At 37.8% G+C, this 24,489-nt stretch overlaps 1 protein-coding gene across 2 annotated transcripts in view; it reads left to right on the top strand.

Moving 5' to 3' along the window:
- The window catches only part of STAG1 (STAG1 cohesin complex component), a 203,465-nt gene that overhangs the window by 89,669 nt on the left and 89,307 nt on the right, over positions 1 to 24,489 (top strand). For both annotated transcript variants that reach the window (XM_074833498.1, XM_074833499.1), the window contains 2 exons: positions 16,831 to 16,907; positions 22,304 to 22,508. In XM_074833498.1, coding sequence (XP_074689599.1) covers positions 16,831 to 16,907; positions 22,304 to 22,508 — 282 coding nt within the window. The remainder of the gene's footprint in view (positions 1 to 16,830; positions 16,908 to 22,303; positions 22,509 to 24,489) is intronic.

Genomic DNA, 24,489 nt, shown 5'->3' with positions numbered 1-24,489 from the left:
GATTACTTTGTAGTGCTGCTTTGCATATTCTGTATATAATGCCATACTTGTTTCTTTTACCTCCTTAACTGGGATATAAAATTCCAGTTGGATTTAGTTTTGACAGTGCTTTTGTGCATGAATGGTAGCTTAGTAAACGTTAACTCGGTGATTACAGAGTTGTTTAATACATCTTAGGGAGAAAAAATAATCAGAGGTTGGGGAAGGAAGAATTTTAACATATACAGAGTAAGTTAATTGATCTCAACTGGGTAGTAGAGTAATAGTAGTATAGTACAGTATAAAGTAATGCATATTAGTATAGTGCACTGTTTTGATTGTGAAGTGTATTTATTGCAGCATACAGTATTAATGGTTGAGCTTACTTGCGTTGGCTTTGCTCTGATTATGGTAGGGTATAAAATCAAGCACAATACTGTTTAATACTGAGTTGTGAAGATGTGAGACAAGTTAAACTGCAGGGCTGAGCTTTAGATTTAAGATGCACAGATGGATATCCCCTAGCTTTCTTTCAGGGAAATACACCCAGAACTGCCCTTAGGAAGTGGCTGATGTTTCCTCATGCTCTGAAGGAAGGCTACTCAACAAGCTGCTCTTGGGACAGGCGAGCATCTGCGCTCCTCACCCCGGTAGCGTTCCTCTCTGCCCACCTGTGTGGAGCAAAGCTTGCAGTTCATTCGAATTAGAAACAGTGAGAGACATGGCAGTATTTTGAAAAATGCATTTAAGCCTTAGGTATTTTGAGACTCTGATCTCATTGAAACAATGTAAGGTGGCAGATATTTTGAAAATGGCCAATCCTCTATGCATTTCTTTTTAGTTCTTATCAGCCTGTAATAACAGCAAAAAAGTACTAAAGATCCTAGAAAAAAATGAATGATGTGCATGAGATCTCATTAATAGGGAAGATTCAATGAGAAGAGGAAACTGAAACATCTGTTAACAGTGGAATGAGGTATGACAAGGTAAACTTGTGCCTTTAAATGCAGGAAAATATAAGGCAAAAGGAAATGGATTCCAAAAGTGACAAGAAAGGACTATGTTCTGTGAGGGCACATCCACACGGATGGGCCTGGGGGCAGGAGAAGAGAGAGGCAGACGGGTGTACATCCCAGTGCTTTGGCTTTGCTTTAGCAGCCGAAATAGCAGCGTACTCATGTTATCTGGTGAGTGTGTTGTGGGGCTGCTTTAAACTGCTGCAGAATGATAGCCAGAATAGACTGCTGAACAGGGCCAGAAATTTAACATGTAACTCGATTTTTGAATATTCTCATCAAGCAGTTGATCCATAGCATAACATCCTTTGGTGTTTTTGTTGTGGACTTCAAGGAAAATTTCATGTGGGAAGGACAACAAAGCAATTACTAGACAGAGTCTATGTTGACATGGAGTTACTGCTGAGAATGCAGTTATGCCAAAAATAATGAGTCCTGTACACAAAATTCAGGACTAAACTTAAAATATGAGCATATTACAGTAAAGACATCCTGATATTAAGGCCTCCAGATATCTTAAACTGATAATGGGGGAGAGGGGACACTGAGAGACCTTAAAAGGAAAGATTACCTGAAGTGCTGACAACTGCGGGGAGAAAAAAAAAGGGGAAAAAAAATATTCTGAGCAATTTGTTATAAAATACTGAGCAGACTAAATGCTCTTTACAAAACAAAACATTAGCTGTAGGTTATTTTATTTTACCCAAGTATTGCTTTGTATTTTCCCACTTTAAAGATTTTTCTGGCAAGCTGTAAGACACAACCAGAGTAAGGTGACTGCTTTACTCTGTGACTGCATAAGTGGTGTTTTACATTTGGATATCTACAAAGGATAGTATTAGGCATGATAATACTGCATGTATTTACAGGGCCATTTTTAATTTGAGCAAAACACGCCATTTCAACTAATTTTGATACTAAAATTTGAAAGGTAGAGGATCCAAAACAATCTGAAAGGAGATTGTAAATAAGGATTTAAGCCATTTTTCTAGATTAAACCTGCAATACTTGTAATGTTCCTCTGTGTTTTTCTTCTTTCCTTTTTCCTTAGTGGTACTTGATTACTTTTTCCCCTTGAGTCCACTATCTTTGTGTTAATTAATGTACTTAAACTCTTCATTCCCTCTTGTATTTCATTCGCTATTTATTACTATTTGTCTTTCAACACTCTTTTCAGTACTTGCTGCTTTATCACTTATGTAAAGTTTTGTTTTTCTGGTATTATTAAGTTTACATAGGTGTATCTTTTTTTACATTTTGCTCTCAAATACTCCTTAGTGAATCCTAGACATACACTGTTGAGAAACAAGTTATATGTTGACCTTTCTCAGTTTTCTGCTCCTTTTTCTACATTCCCACTTATATTTTTCTTGTCAACACTTGTGATCTGTGTGTGTTCCAGCAGTTTCTTTTCTTAGTTCTGAGGTGACAGCTCCCTCTTACATTATATTTTTTTATAAGCATATCCAGACTTTTACTGAGTTTGGCTTTAGTATGTGCTCCTTGTTCTCTCACCCATGCCAAAACATGTTGAGCAACTATTCATTGTGGTGTTTTAACTTCACTTTTAATATGATGCTTCCTCTTACTTTTCCATAGTAGCCAAGTTCCACTTACCAAAAAAAAAAAAAAAAGTAATTTTCCTCAAGGGCTTTTTTCTATAGGGTTTCATCTAGTTTTTCTTTGTAAATCCATTGTAAATAAAGATCCTGTCTCTGCTCTGTAAATGGCTAATCCATGCACAGAGTCATTGATATAAAAAGCTTTTGAGACAGCAGATACGGTATCTGTGCCACTCCCTGTGGCATATTACATGTTTAAACCATGGCTGGTATTGATTTTCTACTCCTTCTCTTCACATTGCTTAATGACTAGACTTGGGGTACCTAGAAGATTTGTTAAAGTTCATGGAATGGAAACTTGAAGTTCTTCATTTTGTTTAATAGATATATATTTGCAGCAAGGAAAAAGCAGGACTCTAGCCTAAGCCCTCTTCTTTATCCTCTCTGATAAGGAAGGGCTGACTCCCCTAAGCTTTTCCCCTTTTTCTTAAGTTTAGGGTTTTTTACATACTTGAAGGACGGCGTTACAGTCAGTGTACGTGCAATTACAATTGTATGTGTGCTGCACTTCTGTAAATTCATCCATAAGACTGCCTGGAAAATGGAGAATGTGCTGTTATGGACCATCTTTGAAATAGTTTCAATTGTCCAGGCTCTTATAGGAACTCAGAAGTGAAAGAAAATAGCTTTTTGCAGCATCCTAATCAGTTCCTCTTGTAAGACCACCTTCTTTCTTCCTGCACTTCCTTCCCTAGTTCATTGGCTGTAATAAGAGCTGCACACATTGCAGATACAATAATTTCACCTACACAACTCCTAATCACTTCCAAAACTGTTCAATTTTCTGTGGCTAATGAAGCTAGACAGAATAGTGGACAGCTGTATGAGTTGGTGACTCATCAAAGTTGACTCACAAAGAAACATTGTCAAGGTTGCACAGAACATCTTAAGTTTAGCACTTCTTAATTTCTGCTTTAGTTTCTAAGCACAAAGATTATGTAATTTTTTTGCATGTGATTTCTCAAATTATTTGTATTTCCTTAGCCAAAGAAAAACCTCCGTATATGTGTTCAGATAGTCAAAAAGTAAAAAGGGATATGGGAGGGAGCTGACAGATAAGAGAAAACAGAATTTTTTTTCCTAGCAAAGCAGGAAAAATAATTATGTGAAAAAGAAGGATTTCTCTCATCTTGCATACTATTAAATGAGGAGAAAGAAAGATAAAGGCATTGCTTTGAGCCAGCTCAGCTGATTTTTGCATCGTCTTTTCACAGATCATGGCCAGTAAATGCTTTAGTCTTTAATATATTCTAAGTAAGTGATTTTGTGAGAAGCAGAACTAAGGAAGAGTGATTTCCAGTGTATCTGTGCTGATCGACTTCATTGAATTATACAAAAGCTATTGAACTTGCTCATGAAGTGTCAGATACTCTTTATGAGATGATGTTCTGAATGCCATGTAACTCTTAAAAAGATTTTGAAGAAGCTTGTAACTTTTTGGAAACTAAATAAGCTATATAGACAAACACTGCTGGGGAAGAGGTTGGTGTGCTCCAGGTGAAGCTTTTCTTGAAGAAGCCGCTGCATTCACAACATAAGTGTCCCTGTCCTTCTCCAGCCTCAGTCAGAGGCTGAGAGAGATTAACAGAGATTGAGGTCATGGTTCATACTGTGCCTGAATGACCTCTTTGGCTTCTATTCAACTACTTGCTTTTGTAAAATTTATGGGGACATTTTATATCCAAGATCAGTCAGGTTTGTTTTAAACAAACAATTGAGAATTTATTAAGCAGGCAGAAATGCACACAAGTCTTATTTCCTTCTTTCAGATTAATAAAGCGTATTGGCTTTAGGTGGCTTTCATTTAATGAGGGAAATCAAATGCTTTAGATATAAGTTGTTTCAAAGATGTTTCTGTATGTCCAGTCTCATTTTATGAAGCATGCCAGCTTTCATCAAATCGTCTGTTAAAGTTCTTCACTTTCTACTGCAGCTCTATTTGCAGTGCTTACAAAGTGTCTATTTTACTGTTGTTGTTTAACATGTCTGATTTTTTTTTCATCAAATTATATGGGCTGATACCAGTCAGCATTTGCCTGGTGGCTCTCGGAGTGGTGACTGGGGAATTCGGAAAAGTAAGGATCAGCTCTGGGAAACCTGGAGTGATTTTGGTCTGTTTGGTGGTGCCATCGCTAATAAGATTTGTCCCTGTATAGATGCAGATGCTCCTTTTAGGCCTTACCCTTTCTTTCCACATATTGGAGCAGCAGTTTAAGTAAAATTATAGAGGACCTGTACCAAGTGTATTTCTTCAGAACCATATTTGAAAAGATCTCATGCAGTTAACATGAAGCTTGCTTGAGGTAAATAAAGCAAGCTCAGTTGTCTCAAGGGACAAGAGGCAGGTGAAGGAGATGCGGAGCGTTGTGGTCCCTCAGCAGCTGCAGGACACTGGTTTTTTTGGCCTGCTGAGTTCTGTCAGATCTCTGGCAATGCTCAGGTGTGGCACAGCCCACCGAAAGGCCTGGCCTGTTGCTCTGAGGGAGGAAGGATGCTGTAAAGGATTCTGTTTCTCTTTCTTTGCTGTTGCTTTGTTTCCTTTCTTAGATACTGTTTTTTGTGGAGTCTAGAGCCTGTCACATCAGTTGAGGATCTCTAGATAATTACTTCTCTTTTTATAATTTTTTTTAGGACTTCTCTTTCATCTTCCCTTCTTTACTCCTTCTGAGAAACACTGAGAAATAGGGCTAGAAATAAGAGTAACAGAGGACTGAGGAAAGGAGCAATACTTCATCAGGGGAAGCAGAAAGACTGAGGGAAAGAGGGTGGACCCTGGCTATATAATCCTCCTGTGATTGTCTTTTGCCTCCTAACTTCCTGGTAAGTGGAGGTACCATGTTTTATGGAGTTTTGTTTTATATATTGGAAGAAATGTAGACATTGACTAACAAGAAATTTGTTTCTCTGATAAAGAAAATATGCTTTGGCAAAAATGCGTATGACAGGGTGTTGAAGGTTGACGGTGTGTCTGTGGGTCACTGCTGAGCTGTCTTGCCAGTGTGAACCTGTAGGTGGGACAAGCACAGTCATAGAAAGTGGAAGGAAGGATGGACTTCTGAAGTGAATGTCCTTGGATGGACACTGAAGTGAATGTCCTTGGTGCACGATTTATATGAAAGAGAGCTTGAAGCTCTTTGAAGCAGGAAATGTGGATAAGTGTGATGTGGTTAAGAGTCTACCTGGATTTTCAGAAGTCTTTCAGTAGAGTCCTCCCTCTCCTGAGTGAGGAGAAGCTGAGAGAACAGAGGTGCTCAATCTCGAGAAGGCCAAAGGGAGATCTTACTGCTTGCTTCAAATGAGAGACTAGAGAGAAGGTGAAGCCAGATTTGCCATGCAATTCCATAGTAATAGAATGAGTTAACAAATACGAGTTGAAACATGGGAAATTCCAGTTTGACATAAGGAGAAACATTTTTGCCATGAGGTGGTCAAGTACTGGAGGCATAAGGGCTCAGCCAGGGTGTGGGATCACTGTCCTGGGACATACTCAAAACTCACCTGGGAAGCCTGATCTAGTTGGCCCTGCTTTGGGAAGGGTTTAGAGTAGCTGACAGGAATCCTGCCAACTGAAATTATTCTACAATTCTAGAATTCTAAGGAAAATAAGTAGCTGTGAGTTTGCCCTTGCATGGACAAACATTTGGTAAAAATCATGGGAAACAGGACAGGCATAAATAATCTGTTTTAAAATAATAATTATCTATTTATTACTTCCAATATTGGTAGGTTAAATCTTTTAGCTATCCAGAAGAATGCATAACAAAGAATCTGTGGTATATGAAGCCTCTTCCAGTATGGTGGAACAGAGATCTATTATTTTTCCTTCGAGGAGTACTCAGTATTTTTAAAACTCCTCTGGGGTTTATTGTAATTGCTATGAAATGTTGTAGAAAGTACAAGAGGGTATATTGGTATAGTAATGTACAAAGTAATGGTACAAAGCAATCGGTCTTAGCTGAAATCAGTTTATCAGACAGATTGCATATTTTCAAGACCTTAGCTATTATATGATCATCCCACATTTGAACTGTGCATTATAACGAGAGATGCCTGGTACCAAGCTTCAGTTCACACAGCCAGGTACTCATAACACGTTGATAACTAGCCCAGCAGCCCAGGACTAGGGCTGTGCACAGTGAACACAGGCACAGTGATGATGCCTGTGGCCTGTTGTTAGCAATGGCAATAATATTTTTCCTCCGGCCTTGACTACAGAAATGGTTACGCAGGTATGCTCTATAGTGCTTGTGTTTGGATTGTCTGGCTGCTCTTCTGTCACTGGGCACCACTGAGAAGCATCTTGCTCCGTCATTTTTGCACCCTCCCATCAGGTATTTATTTATACACACAGATAAGATCCCCACCCAAGATGGGGGAAGAGCTTAGGCCCACACTGGGCCCCTCTCGTTGCAGAGGGCAGCTGATGTGGTTGTATGTTAATAGTGCAGGTGATAGGTAGTCTAGATGTGAAGACAGTCTGATAAAAGCACTCTGGCACAGTAGATATATCTAAATGCACTTATTTCAAATATTTACATTGTTGTATCTTACACTTAACTTTCAGCTCTACCTCCAAACTATCTATGTTTATATTTCTGGATTTGAGTCACTTTTGACAGCATGCAGCCAAACTCTGGTTCCACATATGCAGTGATAAGCTGTAGTTACTGACGTTTTGCTCCTGGAGCTTGCTGTCATTGTGAATAATTTGAAAATACAACCTCTTGGCTTGGTAGTGCTCTGAGTGGCGAAGTTAAGAGTTGGACAAATATATGTGTATGTATATTAGAAATAAAGAAAAAAAATCAAACTTACACTGCACTTGCATCTTGAGTATTGAATGTAGTTCTGGCCATCCCGCTTCCAAAAGGATATACAAAATTAGAGAGAAAAACCCAAGCAATGGGGCAAATGGCAAATAGAGGAACAGTTATTCACTCTTTGCAAAGAAAGATCCCAGGCTTATGAAATAAAATGATCAGGCAGCAGCTTTAAAAATAGGATGAGGTACCTTCTTAAGGAATATAGAGCTAAACTGCAGGTTTCATTGATGCTCAGTTCTTTGGAGATGAAAGTACAAATGAATTAAGAGATAATAGATCCACTAGCAGCTATTAAATCCAATAGTCACAGTGTGACTTAACAACCTGCAGTTCAGGTAAACCCTAAACTACTGCCGAATGCAAGATTCATCTAATGATGACCTCTACTTGCAGTCTTCCCAACACCTATGGCTGATTACTGAGTACAAAAATCCGTATGTTAGTTTTTGTTTCATCAGATCCATGAGGAATGTTTTTTTTAACAAACGTTCCCTTACAGCACATGTGCAGGAAACTGGAGCAATGCGTAGTGCTCACAGAAAGGAGTCTTGGAACCAGTACTAAGTAAAGAGGAGGAAAGTTTCAGAGTAGTGTAAACCCAAGAACATGTTGGAGTCAGTACTTTCCCTCTCTCCTCAAGCATAAGTGTCCTCCTTGATCACAGACTTCTTACTCAGCCAGAGTGAACTGAGGCAATGCAGGACAGGCTGTGGCTGCTGGTGGCTGAAGTTGTGGATGTTTCCAAGTGCAAAGGCATTAAGACATTACCAGGAACAAAGCATGGCCTTTGGGGTAGCAAAGGCTCCTGGGCTTTTTACTCATGTTCATGTCATTTACTGTTGTTCAGGTCTGAAGTTACCTGACAAAAAGGTGGGTGCCTTGTGAGAATTACTGCTTCAAGCTATCAAAGCACGAAAAGATCTATTTTGTGAAATCGTTCAGTACAAATACTAGACTGCAAGTTTAGTGGCTTTGGTTATTAATTATTTGGCTTCTGTTACTCAGTCAGTGGCATTAACTTCAAGATGAAAAGCAGCTTACAGTTTTCAAATGCAAATACTGTAAAGCCATATCAAAACAGTATTAGCTGGCTTAAACTCAGAGTAAGGAAGTTTCCTTTATCAAAATTTTAAGACCTGAACACACGAAGTGTACTATTTTTTGATGCACTAAATTATGTAGGCCGCCTTCTTTTTCTACTAGTAGTTTGTGGAATTAGCATGCTTTTTTCTTGAAGAGCATTAGTTGCCGTTTTATCAATTTCATTACTATGAAATCCTTTGGCAGTGTTGGCTGTCAGCATTAATTTTAGCTGTTCTAAATAATTCTGTCTCCAGCAAACTTTGTCTGCTACTTTCTTTCAAAGCATTTGTATCTGCTATTTAGCACATATTTATCAACACTGATGCTTAGAAAGATCTATTGATAGGTTCATTCCATTCTGAAAACTGATCATTTTTGCTATGTTTGCTTTCTTATCTTTTAATCTAAGAACTTTATTTATTATTGCATATCAGCTTCTTTAAGAACTAAAATGAGGGAGATCATTATAGAATTTTGAAAATGTATATGTATTGCATAAATGCATGACTTTTAGCTGCTTATTGATGCCTTATGGAGCTCCAAGGGGTTTGTGAAGCATTAATTCACAAAAATAACATCAACCCTTGAATAGGCCCACCAGTTCCATCACACATCACCTTCCAGTCTGGCCCAGCAGTCAGATTTAATGGTATGTAGTTCTTTGGGTCACTTCTGGATTCTTTATTTTTCTCTTTTTTTTTAAATTCTTCTGATACTCAGGATAATTTAAGCAAGTAGCAAATTCTCACACATAATTGGAGGTTAGGAATTTCATAGGATTTGGTTTCTTTACAACAGACTTTTAAGTTTATATCACTTATTACTCTAAGAATGTGTACTTTTTTTTCAGCAAGGGGAAATAACTGGATTGTCATTGACACAAATCATTGTCCTCTTTGTAAAAATTTCTGTCAGTCTCAATGTATTTCTTCCCATACCTGTAACGAGGGAATCCTTACCTTCACTGTTCTCTTCGGGATCAGATAACATTTTGTTTTTAAAAGAGATGATCAGTTCAAATCATATGAAACACTAGTTATATACATAAAGTTATCAACTTCTTAATCTCATTCAGCACTTTGAACTTCTAAGTGGAATTTAGAATTGTTCACTCTAAAAATGGAACAATTATCCTTGAATTTGGGTATTGGAAATAGCAAGGATTTGATACTGTAATTCCACTGTTTCTTTGAGTGAGCCCTATGATAGTCAAAACAATTAATAAGTCCTCCCAGCTTTACTGATGTTTTTGACAACCTTTATTGATAGTCCTTATAGCTATTGGCACTATTAACATTATTGATTGTTTTAAGCCAGTTTCCATTTTAGTAAACTTTAAGAGATTATGTTGAGGTTTCCATACTGGGCAAGATGTCTTCCTTTAGGCTGAATTTGGTTGTGATAGGCCAGCAGAAACAGTTCAGCTAATTTCTTGGAGGACAATAAGAAAGAAGTGTTTCCGTGCTTCTGTTTGTTATGTAAACCAGAACAGTAGCAGATTTCTGGGCCTTGTATTATGGAGGAGGTAAAACTAAAAATGCTTTAGTAGTGGTCCCTTGGAATGTGCCTCTTTCTGTCTCAGTTAATGACTCTGTTATACGTACCTGCTGTCGTCGGACACATAATGAGCACAGAGCAGGAACTGTAGGTGGCAGTCAGGCATTGGGAGGAGAGAGCACCAAAGGGCCGTAAGGACGGTGAAAGGACTGTAACGACCAAAGTTTCCTCCATTCCAGAACCTAGATTTCATTGCAGATTTTCTCAGCTTGAGCATCATATTGCAATAGAGAAACGTGTTTCTACCCTCAAGTATCTGTTCACGATGACAAGTAACAAATTACTTTATTTGTCCTTTTCTCTGCTATCTGGTGGCAGTCTGTTCTATTCATGTGTTTCTCATACAACTTAAGGCTCACAGCGTGGCTAACAGAGTTCTCTGTAATGGCATTTCTGGTCTTTATCTAATTCCAAAAAATTGTTTGGAAGGATTTTTAGCAAAATGAAGATCTGAAAATTCAGGAAACGGAGCTTGCCGCTAAATGCTTGTCCTGTGTGACATTTACATTTGTTCTGAAATGTAGAATAGCTTTCTTGAAAATGTCTAGGCAGTGATAGAAGGGGAGAGAAGCAGGAGTTTCTGCTGTAGATACCTAGTATGAGCCATCAATACAGGAAGGCCAAATACAAAAGCTGTATTGTTTTTTAATCAGTATATAGAGTTGTATGATGTAGGTTGTGAGATGAAGGGATTTAAACTAGCAAGGTTTCATCAAGGAGTAGAAAATAGCAAATTTTAGGTCTTGTCCAGTGAATTCTTACAATGTGGTGGTGACAATTTTTTGATACAAGATGGAGAACACAAATGGAAAACACTCTCCTCTAGAGGTAATTCTCATTGCCGAAATGGCAACTTAAATGAGGTCATTCATTAGAAAAATAATATTCCTAGTTCTGTGACAGCAAAGTGAAGGGCAAAACAGTTATAATGGTCTTCAAAAGAGGAAGAGACTATACTGAAAAAATAGATACACGAGTCTGCGTGGGAAACGTGCCCAAGGAAAAAAAATTAAGAGCTTTGTGTTCCAAAGACTCAAGTGCAAAATAACCTAAAGCAAAGGAGGAATAGGAATTACAGCAAGAGAATAACTTGTTTGAATCATGTGCTATGCCGTGGTCTGAAAATCAAAAGGCAATGTGAAAAATCAAAAGTAAATATTCAAGAATTGCCAGAGCATGTTGGACAAAATCAGAGCAATGCATAAAATAAGTGAAACCAAATTAAGGGTAACAAGATTATTTTCTGGTACGTAAATTAATAAAAAGGTCAGTTAAAGACTTGGACTGCATTAAGAGAATACACTTTCCGTGTGTATACAGTGTATCAGGTGAATGGTAAGGAGTTAACATTGCAGGGAGATTTCAAAGAAACCATTTGAACTTATTTTCAGAACTGACAGCTGTTTGGTTTTGTTGTAGGAGGTAGGCTTAGATGAACCATTAGAATTCTTTTTGACAGTTGCCTGTGATTCTCTGTTTGATAAGGTTTTAATTGCATGAGGCTGTACTTCCTTTGTTTTTCCATTGCGATTCTTGCTGATCCATTCAGTAAGAGTTCACCATCTAAAGCGGTTCTGAGGATGAATTAGGGCTTTGTCTTTTAAGAAGATACTGGCTTTTAAATACCACTTCATTGGTGGCAGAAGTTGGGGAAAGTAGAGTCCATGCAACAGGAACAGTAAATCAATTAAAGGGTCTTCTATTCCTGCATGTGCTGCAAAAGCTGAAATTCAACTAAGTATTTAGGCTAACTTATTTCTACAATCCCGACTTCTGGTTTCAGTAAAGTGTTTCAGTTTTCAAGCACAGAAATCAATAGAAAGTTAGGAGCTCTGTTGGGGTTTAGGAGTCTCAGCATCTATGTGCTTTGCCTGTCCCAGTACTGCTTCCATTTAGATTAATGTTTAACGCCTATTGATTCCAGTGAGGTAAGATCTACTTCAGTGTTCCTATGTGATCCTGAGCAAGCCACAGAAAATAAAGTTTTTTACTGGCGTGAGTAATTTCTGGTTAGTTCCAGACAGCTCTCTTCTGGGAACAGTAAATGAAGTGTTACAGAAGTGTACCATGACCCAAGTTGAGCAGTGAGAAATAATGTGCTCTTTATGGTTTGACTTCAGTCTTTGTTTATCATCTTTCATATGGAGATTTGTCACTAACACTTCTGAGACGATTAAAAACTGCACTTATGGACGTTGTAGAAGTGGATTATTTCTTATGATCTAAATGGTAAGTGGGGAGAAAGGTAGAGGGAATGCTCATTGAATGATATCAAGGGAAAGAAATACTGCCCATCCAGCAAGTCTGTAATCATCATCCATCCTTGCAAGATCTTTATTAAACTTGCCTTCTCTTGACAGTTTCAGCAGTCAAGATTCTTTGCGGGGTTCTGATCCCAACTATTGATTTTCAGCTAATGCAAAAGAGTACATTGCCTTTTTCATATGATACTCTCCAGTGCAAATCTTCTAGTGTCTTTATCTTGATGTCTTTATGAATCTTTCTTCCGGTTACTGTTTTTCCAATTTGTGTGGTTGAGAGATACTAATCAGTCACCACGAGTTTAAGGTCCCACGATTAATCCTCCTTTGGCAGGAGACTCTGGGCTTACTTTATAACCATTGGCTTTAGTCTTGAACTGCAATTTTCCCACCACTTTTCTTGCAGCTTACTCAGTTTGGGCAGGTGGTCCAAAAGAGAAGGGATAAAATTGGCTGTGTAACTTCCATGAATAAAGGTAGCAGAGATTAAAACAGACTGTGTAGTATAGTTAGTATACTACATAGTATATAATTTATTACCAACTGTCAGTAGTTTAGATTTCAAGAGTCCATTTACTAGTAATTTGTTTTCATTAGTAGTGTTTAAATGACTGTGGGCTATTATAGGTGGAGTACCACTTACGCAGTGGCTTGTTTCCATCATATGAGCTTCCCTTTCCTATAGAAATACCAGACTTGCCATATGCAGGAGGCTGTTGGAGTGTAGTATTTGGTATGATGGTGCTCCCTGATCTCCAGCGATGGTTAGTACCTTCTGTTTCAGAGGAGGAAGGGCAGTCATGGGACAGCCTGCATCCACAGAGAGTACCCTCTTTAACTCCCAATTGAAGGTTGGTTGTTGCTCGAACTTGAGAGCTTACACATCTTACAAAGCTCTTGGAGATTTTTGTTGTTACTTTTCTTTTTCAGGGCTTACTTTTATAACTGTTTAGTCTTTTCACTATCAATACCTGTTTTAAAGCCGCTGCGTCTGTAGTACGTTATATCTCCTGGAAATGTTATATCTTGTTTTGTACAGAGTTTGTTGTTGTTTTTTTAAAGTGTTTTCATCCAATTTTGTTCAGGGCCTTTTAGTCTTTCTCTTCTCTAGTTGAAATAATCTTGTGTCTTCTGTATGGGTTTTTTCTTTTCACTTTTAAAAGCCAGGTTGGGTGACATGATTAACTATTGACAAATTAAATTGATCTCTTAGCTGAAAGTTAAACTGGAATTTTGTCATTAAGGAAGCGTACTTACATGTCAAGGAGAAGACTTTTTAAAACACTGTGTGTGAATAAGTTTGAACTGAGAACTTAGTATTGAAGTAGAACAGGCTTTCAATTTGTTAATAGGCTAAGACAATTTAAATCCTCTTAACTAAATACAGAGTGAGAGCTTTTCATGATAGAGGTAAAACTCAGTTTAGAAAAGGATAGAAGACTGATAGCAACATGAGTAAAGCAGAGACCGTAGGAATACATCCCACACCTTCAATTGTATTTTACAGAAAACCTGTTATATTTTAAGGATTCACTTCAAAATGGGGGAGTTTAGCTTTTCACTAATCATAAAAACTATGAGTTTGAATAGTGTTGGCTGTTGCAGTGTTGAAATGTTGTGATGACACCATGACATGTATTGTGAGCACAGTCTTTGTAGCATATTTATGGAGTGTTAAATCAGTTTCCCAGAGAGAGTGTTTTGGTCAGGTGGGGGAAAGGTGGTGGTAGGAAAAGCAGTCAAGCCAAACCTATTACCTACTGCCTGATAAGTAAAAATGCTCATTTTGCTTGACATGGCTTCCAGTGAACTTTGTCATAAAAAATGAAGGAAAGAATGAGACATGACAGTAAGTTGATAAGTGCTGTTCATCCTCACTCCTCTTAATGCTTGCTGACACTTCCTTGGCAGTGTTGAGCTCCTGTCTGCACTGGCATCCCTAGGAGATGTCAAGTGTTTGTTTCATCCTATGCATGTCCCTGCCTGATGCTCCCAAAGAGCTGGACCATTGCTTGTTTGGAAGATGAGTGTAGAATCTACACCAGCCCTATCTGTAACACCCCTGCACAGTGATCAGTAGGAATTCTAAAGTGCTCAGGAGATAGACGATGCTGTCTCAGTTCTAGTCATGGAATGTCAAAAGCTTTTCCATGTTTCAAGAGCAGCTGCCTGCGGTCTGTAGTCCTGTGTTTGCAGCCTCTCTCCTTGGCCAGTTCGGTGGGCAGGTTCCATGTCTGTGGCTCAGTGGGCACAGTTTGTTGTCTGATAGTAACGTGGAGGGTGTGTGCATCCGGTACGAGCCATCAGCTTTCTCTGAGCACTACTACTGCATCTGCAAAGTCCTTGAATTAAAGAAGCAGTGCTTTAAGCAGGCACCTCCTGAAACAGATTCCTTGAGAGAAATTGTTCAAGGAAAAAGTATACTTGACTTGTGAAGAAACACGCCAAAGGTCACTTAAGAAGTAACAATATCTGAGCCACTAAGTATTAGTGACCACAGTATAATTGCATTCGGTATCCTCAGGGAGAAAAGAGAGAGAACCACAACAGAATTGTGCAAAGGTGAAGGGAGATTTGAATTCAGTGAAGTGCATTAACAAGGAATTTTAGTTACGGTATTTTTACTTTTTTTGACAAAGTAATGTGGTTATATATTATATGGAAGCTATTTCAGGGCTATAAAAAAATAAAATAACAAAGGTCAATAGGTTACTTTTTCACTGAGGGTTACATTGCCAATGAGCAGAGCGACAGATGACAGCATGCAGTGAGAGAAAGAGGTGTTAATGCAGTTGAGGTGGATTTCTAAGAATAGCTGTCCACTATTCAATACTCTGAGACATACTGTGAAACTTTCACTTACTCAATATAAAACTTTCAATACTCGGGGAAACATTAAAATATAGCTGCATTTACAGATGATTTCAAAGCTGATAAAACAGCTCTTCAACTGTCATATCGTAGTATTCTCTTGTGTTTCTTGTTTTAGATTAATATATTGCATTACTAATTGTTTATTAATACTATGGAAATTATCATGCACAAACTTAAACTGCCATTGTTAGAACTGAGGTTCACAGTGTTACCCAGTAGGAAATGAATAACAAAGAAGTGTTATTTCATGAAGAAGCAAAACCAATTCAAGAAATCAATATCGAAGTTGCGTTGTAAAACAGTATCCCTGCTAAGATACAGAAGTTTGGTGTGCTGTAACTGTGCTTGCACATTTTGAAATGCATGTGTTTCTAATGCTTGTTTTTCAAGGAATAAAATATCAGAATGAAAACATTCTTGTAACATTTAGTATACTTTAAATTATCTTTATTTATCCTTTGTACAGGGCCTAATACTATTAGCTGTTAAGTTGCTTCTATTATGGTTTGAATTTTTGGAGCCACGCAGTGGATCATTAATCCAATTGAACTTTTTGCAAAAGCAGGGAGCCTTACTCTTTGTAATGTTAATGACGTTGGGATGGATTTTGTAGCTCTGCAGTTTGCTTAATTTTTCTTCATTTCCTCCATTAACAAAAGAAGATTGTGAAGTGGCAAAAAGAATGTGCATTAGCAAAAAAAATGTTCTCTGTGTTGTCTTGTGTTATATGGTTGGATATTTAGACAATGTCTAGCTGCAAAGGCAATAATGTGTAAAAATATTTTGTTTATATAGAGTGGTTTTAGGATCGAGTCTCAAGAATTTTCATTTATTGCTATCAAGTTGTTATATTTTTGATGTTGGTAGCTTTGCTCAATTTACAATGAAAAGTTAATCCTATCAACTTTGCTGTTCAGGTAATAGGGGGGAACGGCATAATCCAAAGGAAGGAATACCATAAATGCAATTGCTGCTTTTGGTCCTGAGCTGGCTCACATCTTGACTGAGCCCTTTGGAGCCTTTGGTTTTGGGAAGACTTGCAGACAGTAGCACCGTATGGTGCAGTTGTGCCAGCTTGGGCCTGCAGGTGCTGTAGCTCCATTCCCACCATGCTGTGCCTAAGTCAATAAGCCGTGCTGGTCCTCAGCTAAGCTGTTTGAAAACCCCTCCTGTGTCTCCACATAGAGATCATGGTATTTCTGTAATCCAGGTGACCCAACATAAAAAGTGGAGAGTTACTAGTAGTGGCTGTGGAACTGAAAGTTGGTCTTCATTTTATTTTGTACACAAAAATAAAAACATTTGGTAACTGCAGACATGGCATGAGTCCTAGATTGCTATCACTCCTGTTACACTTGCTCAGTTGTAAAGAGTGAAAAGGTGGAAAATTTTTCTAACTCCTAGTTTGATAGTGCTTTACAGGACAGAGGACTTTTTTTTTTTTACCCAATTCTTCAAGAGACAGTCTTGTTCAATGTGTTCCTGTTATTATTGCATTATATAGTCTTTCATATGTGTTATTGAGTTATAAGTTTAGCAGCAGAAAAACACTGATATTTTGACATAACAAAAAATGGGTTGTGTTAATTTCTTTTGTTCCTTCATTACGTTACAGGTACTGTAAGAATTGAAATGTTCAGGAACATGCAAAATGCAGAAATCATAAGGAAAATGACAGAAGAATTTGATGAGGTATAGTATACAAATAGGCTTTTAAATGTTATGAAATATATTATGATATACTTTTGGTTTAAAATAAAAATGCAATGGGCAAGAAACCAGTGGATAAACAGTGTCTCAGGATGAGAAATTGCACTGCCAAGGAAAGCAGCAATTTAAACTATTGGATGAAGAATAACAAGCCATCATGAGCTTTAGGAAAGAATAATAATGTAAAACCAAAAAGTAATAAAATAATTTGAAAAGGTAGTTATAGTTGCTCATCTTGAAAAGTCAGTTTTGGGATTGAGTAGGCCCTGGATGCTGAAATATTGGTACTGAGAAGTTTGTGAATTGGCCAGTTTGTGACAGTACACTTATGTCCTTATAAAAGCATGGAGCATCCAGTGGTGTAAGAGAGCCTAGCCAGGTCTGACTCTGCAAGAACTAGCTTGGGTCCATGTTAGCCCTGGTCTGGATCCGTGTAGACCTCGTATATCTTTGTATGGCTTTAGGAGTATCCTTGTCTATCTGCATCCCGGGGATTAGAGAGGTTAATAAGAGGAGGCAGAAAGTTTTCTCATCCTGCTGAAGTTGGTGGTGCTATTCTGGATTTTGAAGTTCACCTCTTGGAACAGCCATCGTACAAGAAAGAACTCCAGATTCCGGAGACAGCACTGCAAGCTTGGCATTTGCAGCATTTTGCATTGTTTTCTATATGCAAATTGATGTTCATTTGGAATGGCAATTTAAACCAAATAGTAACTTGACATGAAAATTACCATTTTGGAACAGTGTTACAGAAAGAAATACTCTTCCAAAAGATGTAAGCGTTTTGTTTGAAACAAGTGTGTTACAATTCAGATTGGGTATCTTCTGTCAAAATAAAAGTGTTTCTAATGGTGAATGCTTTTCAGCTTTGAGATTTTTCAATCTGTAATTTCTTTGATTTTTCACATATAAAAAAACTTAAATATTCTGAGTGTTCATTTTGTGTAGTGAGGAAAACAAATTCTGAAACATGAATTTTCCGTAGGACAGCAGTATCTTTTTCTGTCCAATTCTAAATGGCCAAGACTGTGATTCAAAAACTTAAGCAGGAAAACTATAAATGTGAACACTGCTCTTTTTCAGGATTTTATTCTGCAGGATTTCAATCTTGTTCGTGGCCTCAAACAACAAAATGTTTCTGTACGTACTTAACTATGGCCATGTAGATGCTCCTTTTGCTGTATTCCAGTATTCAGTCAGGGCCTTTGTGTACAGGTGGGATAGGGTACAGTGAATAAAGTTTAGGTGTACAGTGATGAAAGAAAGGTTTGTATCAATTCATGCTGCCTTCTAGGTGAAATAGTTTTGCTTTTTAAAACATCGTCCAACCAAAGTTAATAAAATGCAGTGAATTTTTACTAGTGTCATTTGAAAACAAAATCAGATACTGTCTTCAGTTTAGCCCCATTGTACAAAATAGAATGGCCAAGGCACTGTCCAAAAGTCAAAGAATATCGATTTTGCCCAAGGGAGGATTGTCCCACAGCTGACAGAAGAAAGTATTTCTCAAAAAACCCCTTTTCAAAAACTGTCAAAGTTTTCTTCCCAAAGGAGAAAAAAGCTCTTTGTTATGCACAGTATGAATGTACATACAAGCAACATATCTCAAAGAACTACAGTTACTAGTACATAAGCTTGCTTTCTACATTATCTAAAACTTTTCTGAGCTTCTGCAGTTCTAAGAGAAAGTTTCTGTTCTAGCTTCTGCCTTAACACTTGAATGGATTTGTGAAAGAAATTGTGGGGTTTAGTATAAAAACATGAAATTGTTAGTCTTAGACGACAACCCAGTGAATATTTTGAAATCTGGAGTAACCCTGTTAGCAGTGGAAAATATTTTAGAATTTAGTGTTTTCAACTGATGTGCATGTATCAGAGGATCATAGCACAGTAAGTTTATAATTGTTATATGACCTGTTCGTTCATATTGCTAGTATTAATATTTCAGATTGATCTGTGCTTAAAAGGATGTTGTAGTCACAAAAAATACAAGCTTTTAGAATAAGAGCAGCTTACATTACTGTTCGGGGTAAAACACATAATGAAACAAGTGTAATCTTTGTCAGTCTTCAGCAGACTGTAAAGTTGCAATTGCGACTGGTGTAGCGTTTGTACACTTCTTGGCCCTCTGCTTTGTGTCCACCACGTCAAGACTCAGAACAACTATTATTTTGTTTCTGGGAGAGTTGTTGGTAGCAGACACCATTTGCCAGTGACAGTCCTTTGACTAAAGGCAACCCAAGCTGAATTTGGCAGATCTGCATGATCCTTCCCAACTTTTCTTGCTGGCAAAAGGAGAAGAGAACTCAGGCAGATCTACTTCTTGCCTCCTTTCAGCAGCGCTGTTGGCTGTGCTCCCTGACTCCATGCCGACTGATTAGACTGATTCCTTGAGCCCAGCCTGCCACTGGATTAATTTTATTTTATTTTTTTGTAAGTCTATAGTAAGCAATGAAAGAAAGGGAGCCAGGAGGAGACCAACAGTGGTGGCTGGGCTGGGTGGTCATACATTGTCTCGGTAAAGCACCACCATTTCCTGCACAGCTGAGAAACAGCCCTCAATTCTTCATTCTAAATATCACTGTTGGCATTTTACATGTGTACCTCTTTCAGCACCTCAGGACTCCCAGTGTGCTTCCCCTCTGTGTCATCCTGAGATGAAGCAGTTGCCTGGAGCTGTTGCCACCAGAACATTTCCCTTGCTCTGCTGTACTCTCATGCCCCTAAATCCAATGTCAGTCCATGAGTAGGTAATGGTCTGACTGTGGGAGTGAAGGAGAACGAGAGATTTAGTGAGGCTCTTGTCAAAATAATTAGGCCAGTCTACCTTCATTGTCATCTTTAGACTTGCCATTTTCATTTCTACAAGCCTGGAGCTAACAGGGAAATAAAAGTACAAGTGTAGTATTAACTAAGATAAAGTCTTGCATTATCTATTCCTTAGCACAGTATACTGCCCAGAAAAATCCTTCATCTCCACTGAAGATGTTCAGATTTGCTATTTTATTTACTTTTTCAAGATCATCACATTGTTCTGTCAGTGCTGCAGTAGTCAGCTGGGTGCTGGTCCTAATTTCAGCATTTATGGCAGGGATTGAAGCATTGATTTTCCTGATCTTGAGTGGAGGAACACTTGTGCGGGACTTACCAAGGAAATAACTTTGTTCATTGCTGCCACAGGTTCAGTTTGAAACAGGGAATTCCATGGACATCCATCTGCTGCATTATTTGGGTGCTTGGTTTTTGAGTACAGGCATTTTGTAGATGAATTTCCTCATCATTCTTGTGCTAGAGTAAGCAGGTGAACAATAACTTGTTTTGGTTTGAGTTTTCTAACCATTGGACCCTCAAGTAACACATGTCAGTGTCACTGATGTATGGCATTTTTATTGGTATTCACAAAGAAAAGATTCAATAATGGGACTTTATTGGAAATTTATTCTTCCCATTTCAGCCAGATGAGGTATTCTCAGTGCAGTCTCCACATGCTTTTTGAAAGGACTGTCTAATATGTAGTTGTAGGTTAAAAATACATCATATAAACGTGAGTAGTTACACACAGCGCTAGAGATTCTGAGGATCTGTTCCAAAAATTTTATATACATACCTCTAGAAAGCATATATTAAGTATGTAAGTTCACATGCAGAGTTCCCAGAGGTACTGTGCAGGCAGGGACTTAGTCTGGAGGTTATTTATGAAAATAAGGTGTAAGCGGGGAGAAGGAGTCTGGGGTGTTCACATGGAGTTACTGTCAGGAAAACATTGAGGATAAAGCTTTAGCATTTTCATTTCAGTCCTAAATTTAAATAAACATGAGATTAATGCAGGGCTCATATTTACATGGCAAGATAGTGTACCTTGCTGAAATTCCCTAACAAAAACATAAGGCATAAACAAAGAACACTTTGAAACACATGGCACTGCTAATGATACTGCTGCGTATTTTAGACTGTGTTTATCTGGGTTTCTGCTACAAAACACTTTGATGTAATTCACAGAAGTTCTGAGGACTCACAGCTACAGTTGAACATGCTAGGAGATGCCTTTGTCAGGAGCTTTACAAGCCTCTGAATTGTTTATTTAAACCAAAGCTCCTATTTCTCTCGAATTGGGTCTTCAAAGTTAGAAGTAAAAATATTGCTTATTAAGATCATGTCATTCAGAATTATAATGAATGAGACAGTAAGGTCATTAAGAGTGCCTTATAATTTTGTCTTTTTCTAACATTGGAGCTGTCTTTGCAATTTTAATCTTTGTTTTAGTATGATTGAAATGTGTGTGATTTGGTTAAATTTGATAGACAGCGGTTTTTGCTGCGGGGGAATGTCTTTTATGAAGTTTAAGTAAAAGGTTATTTGATTACAGCTCCTCTACATTTATATTACTGGCTTTAGATGGTTCAGTCTGGGCAGTAAGACAAGTCCAGAGAGAACAGAAGTGCTTGTTCTTCACAAAACTACAGAATAAATATGTACAAATGGATTTAACTCTGATAGTACTGACTTCTTATCCTGCGGGAGAGATTCAGGATGGAGCATTGTTGCCTTGATGTTTTGGATAACCTGGAGTTGGTTTTACAGATCAGGAGATTAAACATAATGTTTTTCACTGAAGGAGAGAAAAAAAAGAATTTTCTAATTATGGGGTGGGGCAGTCTCACTGAAATGCAATATTCTTTGAAGTGAGAATAGTAAGAGCAAACTTGGAGAGGAATTAAACTTAAATGAACTGACTGTTCAACATGCTTACTCCAATCTTGCAATAATCTTTGGAAGATGGGATGTATGAAACTGTATGGGGTATATGAACCTGTAGTAAAATTTCCATTACTCCTGTCAGAAGGCAGGTTTTGCTACTAGAAAAAGGGTAAGTTTATAAGATTTAAAAAAGGGCGGTATTGACTTTCTGATAAGATCTCAATTGTAATCTTGAGTAAAGCAAAGTTTGTGGGGAGGGACATTCAGTTGATTAGAACATTAACATGGAGTTGAAGTGGGGATAGAGAATGACACAAACCTTCAACTACACAATCCTTTCTTTAGGTTTTGACCTTAAATACTTTGAAATATTTCTTTCTCATCCTTTGCTCCCACTTCCTAACACAGGACACAAGGGAAAAAAATGTATCTTGATGTGTAGTTTGGACTATACAGAGCTAATATTGCAAGTCTGGAACAGTTGTAATGAAGTCTTTGAAAAAGTGGTTTCATGCCAACAGGCTTTTTTGTTTATAGTGCATTGGTTTTATTTGTCATTCTCTATTGGCTTGAAGGAAAAATTGTTTAGCTTAAAAACCTAGACCATGATGGCTACAACATTATCAAAATAAATTAAATGGGGAGACTGATAATACTATTTTTGTTTTCTTGTTCTTCAGGACAGTGGTGATTATCCACTTACCATGCCTGGGCCACAGTGGAAGAAGTTTCGATCCAACTTCTGCGAGTTCATTGGAGTGCTCATTCGACAGTGTCAGTATAGCATCATTTATGATGAATACATGATGGACACAGTGATCTCTCTTCTGACTGGTTTGTCAGATTCCCAGGTCCGGGCTTTCAGGCACACCAGTACATTAGCTGGTAAGTAAGCTAGCGCAGAGAGGAGTTTTTTTTCAAATGAGTTGCTAGTATTTAGCCACTTTGAGAATTACTTATTTTGTTTGAGGTAGAATTTGACCAGCACTGAGAACTCTGGAAATCTTGATCAAATCCAAGTACCACATATAGTTTATCTATACCTAAAATACACTTTTTTGTTTGGAAAGGAATATGCTGAGGCATTTAATCTCAGGCATTTAATCTCATTTAAACTCTCCTGTCATACCCAGAGGCCTCCAGTGAATCCTGTGAATCAAAAGTGACATGCTTATGTCCTGTATTTTGTTGTTAGTTGTTCATTTGTTGTATAGGATGTCTTCATAATTTTGTATTTTAGAGTACAAATTTATTCTGAATAGAGTGGAAAAAAATGGTATTATCAAAGAATTTCAGTCCACTGAAAAATAAAATCCATGCTTTTGTTCTTGAGAAGCATTAAGTTTGGGAGCACTGGGCCATAGTTGTAGGTCTCGCTGTCTTCTACCTCCAGCTATGCTGCACCTTTCAACACACCTGCCTACATCTAAGGAAAGCACTGGGTATAGCTGTAGATGAAAATAGGCTTTTCTAGAGTATATTTCATCAGAGCTATATGAGATGTCTCCCATAAGATGGATGAATTGCTCTCTAGTTGTAACTGTTTTTCTCCAATTACAAAGCAATACTAGGGTGGGTAGCTAGGTGTCTAAAGCTGGTTATGTCAGGTGATAGCTTTCTGCTCATCTCATATGCTGGAATACATTTTACAGGAAGATTCCTCTCCCTAGGATGTTCATAGATCATGTCAAATATATGAAGCCTTTATAGGAGACACTTGTCATACTCTGAATATTTCTACTGCCAATATTTGTTACTGATTTTAGTTAGTCTTTCCACAATCAGCCTCTTACACCGGGAAATCTGAACAAAATTGTAATACCCATTGTCCAGCAAATTCAATCAGAATTTGTTTAAAATTTCATCTCTTGCTATGAATCTAAGAAAGAGGCAGATTTCCAGTGATATTCAAAAAATAAGTCCAGATTTGATTGGAGTTTGATTTTAAAATTGAGAACCAAAACCTTTAACTCACAGTGACTGAACTGTTTTGGAAACCTATCCCCTTGTATTCTTCACCTTGCTCAGTAACAGGATGGTAAGAACATGAATTATGCAGGCATAAGTTTCCAGGTTTAGAGTTTGCCTCTACATATTCAGTATTCAAAGGTGAACACTATTTGAGCTGCAGATAACCTGCTGGAAATCTGTGCCTGTTACTTAAACTGGGATGGAAACTATTTCTTTCCAGCTGATACTGATGATCTTAATTCCAGGTGATTTTGATTTGGTATTTGCTAGGATTGTGGTTGATTGTTTCATAGGGGAGAGACGATGGAGTGAGGTATGTGCTCTGGTCTCTTTTATTGATTGGTTCATCCTTGTGTGGGACAGATGTTTGGAAAGTATGAGAGCCTTGATTGAAAAGGCAGGAAACAGCACCATACATGAGAGATGTTATGCAAGACCTGTGCTATATGGAAGAAATAGTTGCCATAATTTGGAATAGATTATGCAGCTAGAAACTTCAAGCAGGAATAAGCAAATTCTGAAGCCAAGGTTTATTACAACTAGCTGCTTTTATTGGAGCCACTGCTGGCTTCTTGTGTTAGGTATACACGTAGCTAGCACTTACATTAGGAATAGGAGCTGCCAAAGATCTGCAGCATTTTCCAGTGATAATATGTGCCATTTATTTATTTGTTTGTTTAACAAGCTTGAGAGCTTTGTTTTGATTCTGCAAATTCCCTTCAAGCTAGTCTTTGCACATTTAATTATGTTCCTACCCTGCAGAGCAGAGGTCAGCATGGTGCCATGGAGCTCAGTCTTGATAAAGTTTATGAAAATCTACTTTTAGAAATTCATTTATTCTTGAAATAGTGTTTCTGAGGTCTTTGTTTTTGATTTTCCTCTGGGCTAGCCAATT

This window comes from Strix aluco, chromosome 9 (genome assembly GCF_031877795.1).
Source record: "Strix aluco isolate bStrAlu1 chromosome 9, bStrAlu1.hap1, whole genome shotgun sequence".
Lineage (NCBI taxonomy): Eukaryota > Metazoa > Chordata > Aves > Strigiformes > Strigidae > Strix > Strix aluco.
Note: the sequence above shows the minus strand (reverse complement) of the source record. Positions and strands in the feature narration are given on the sequence as shown.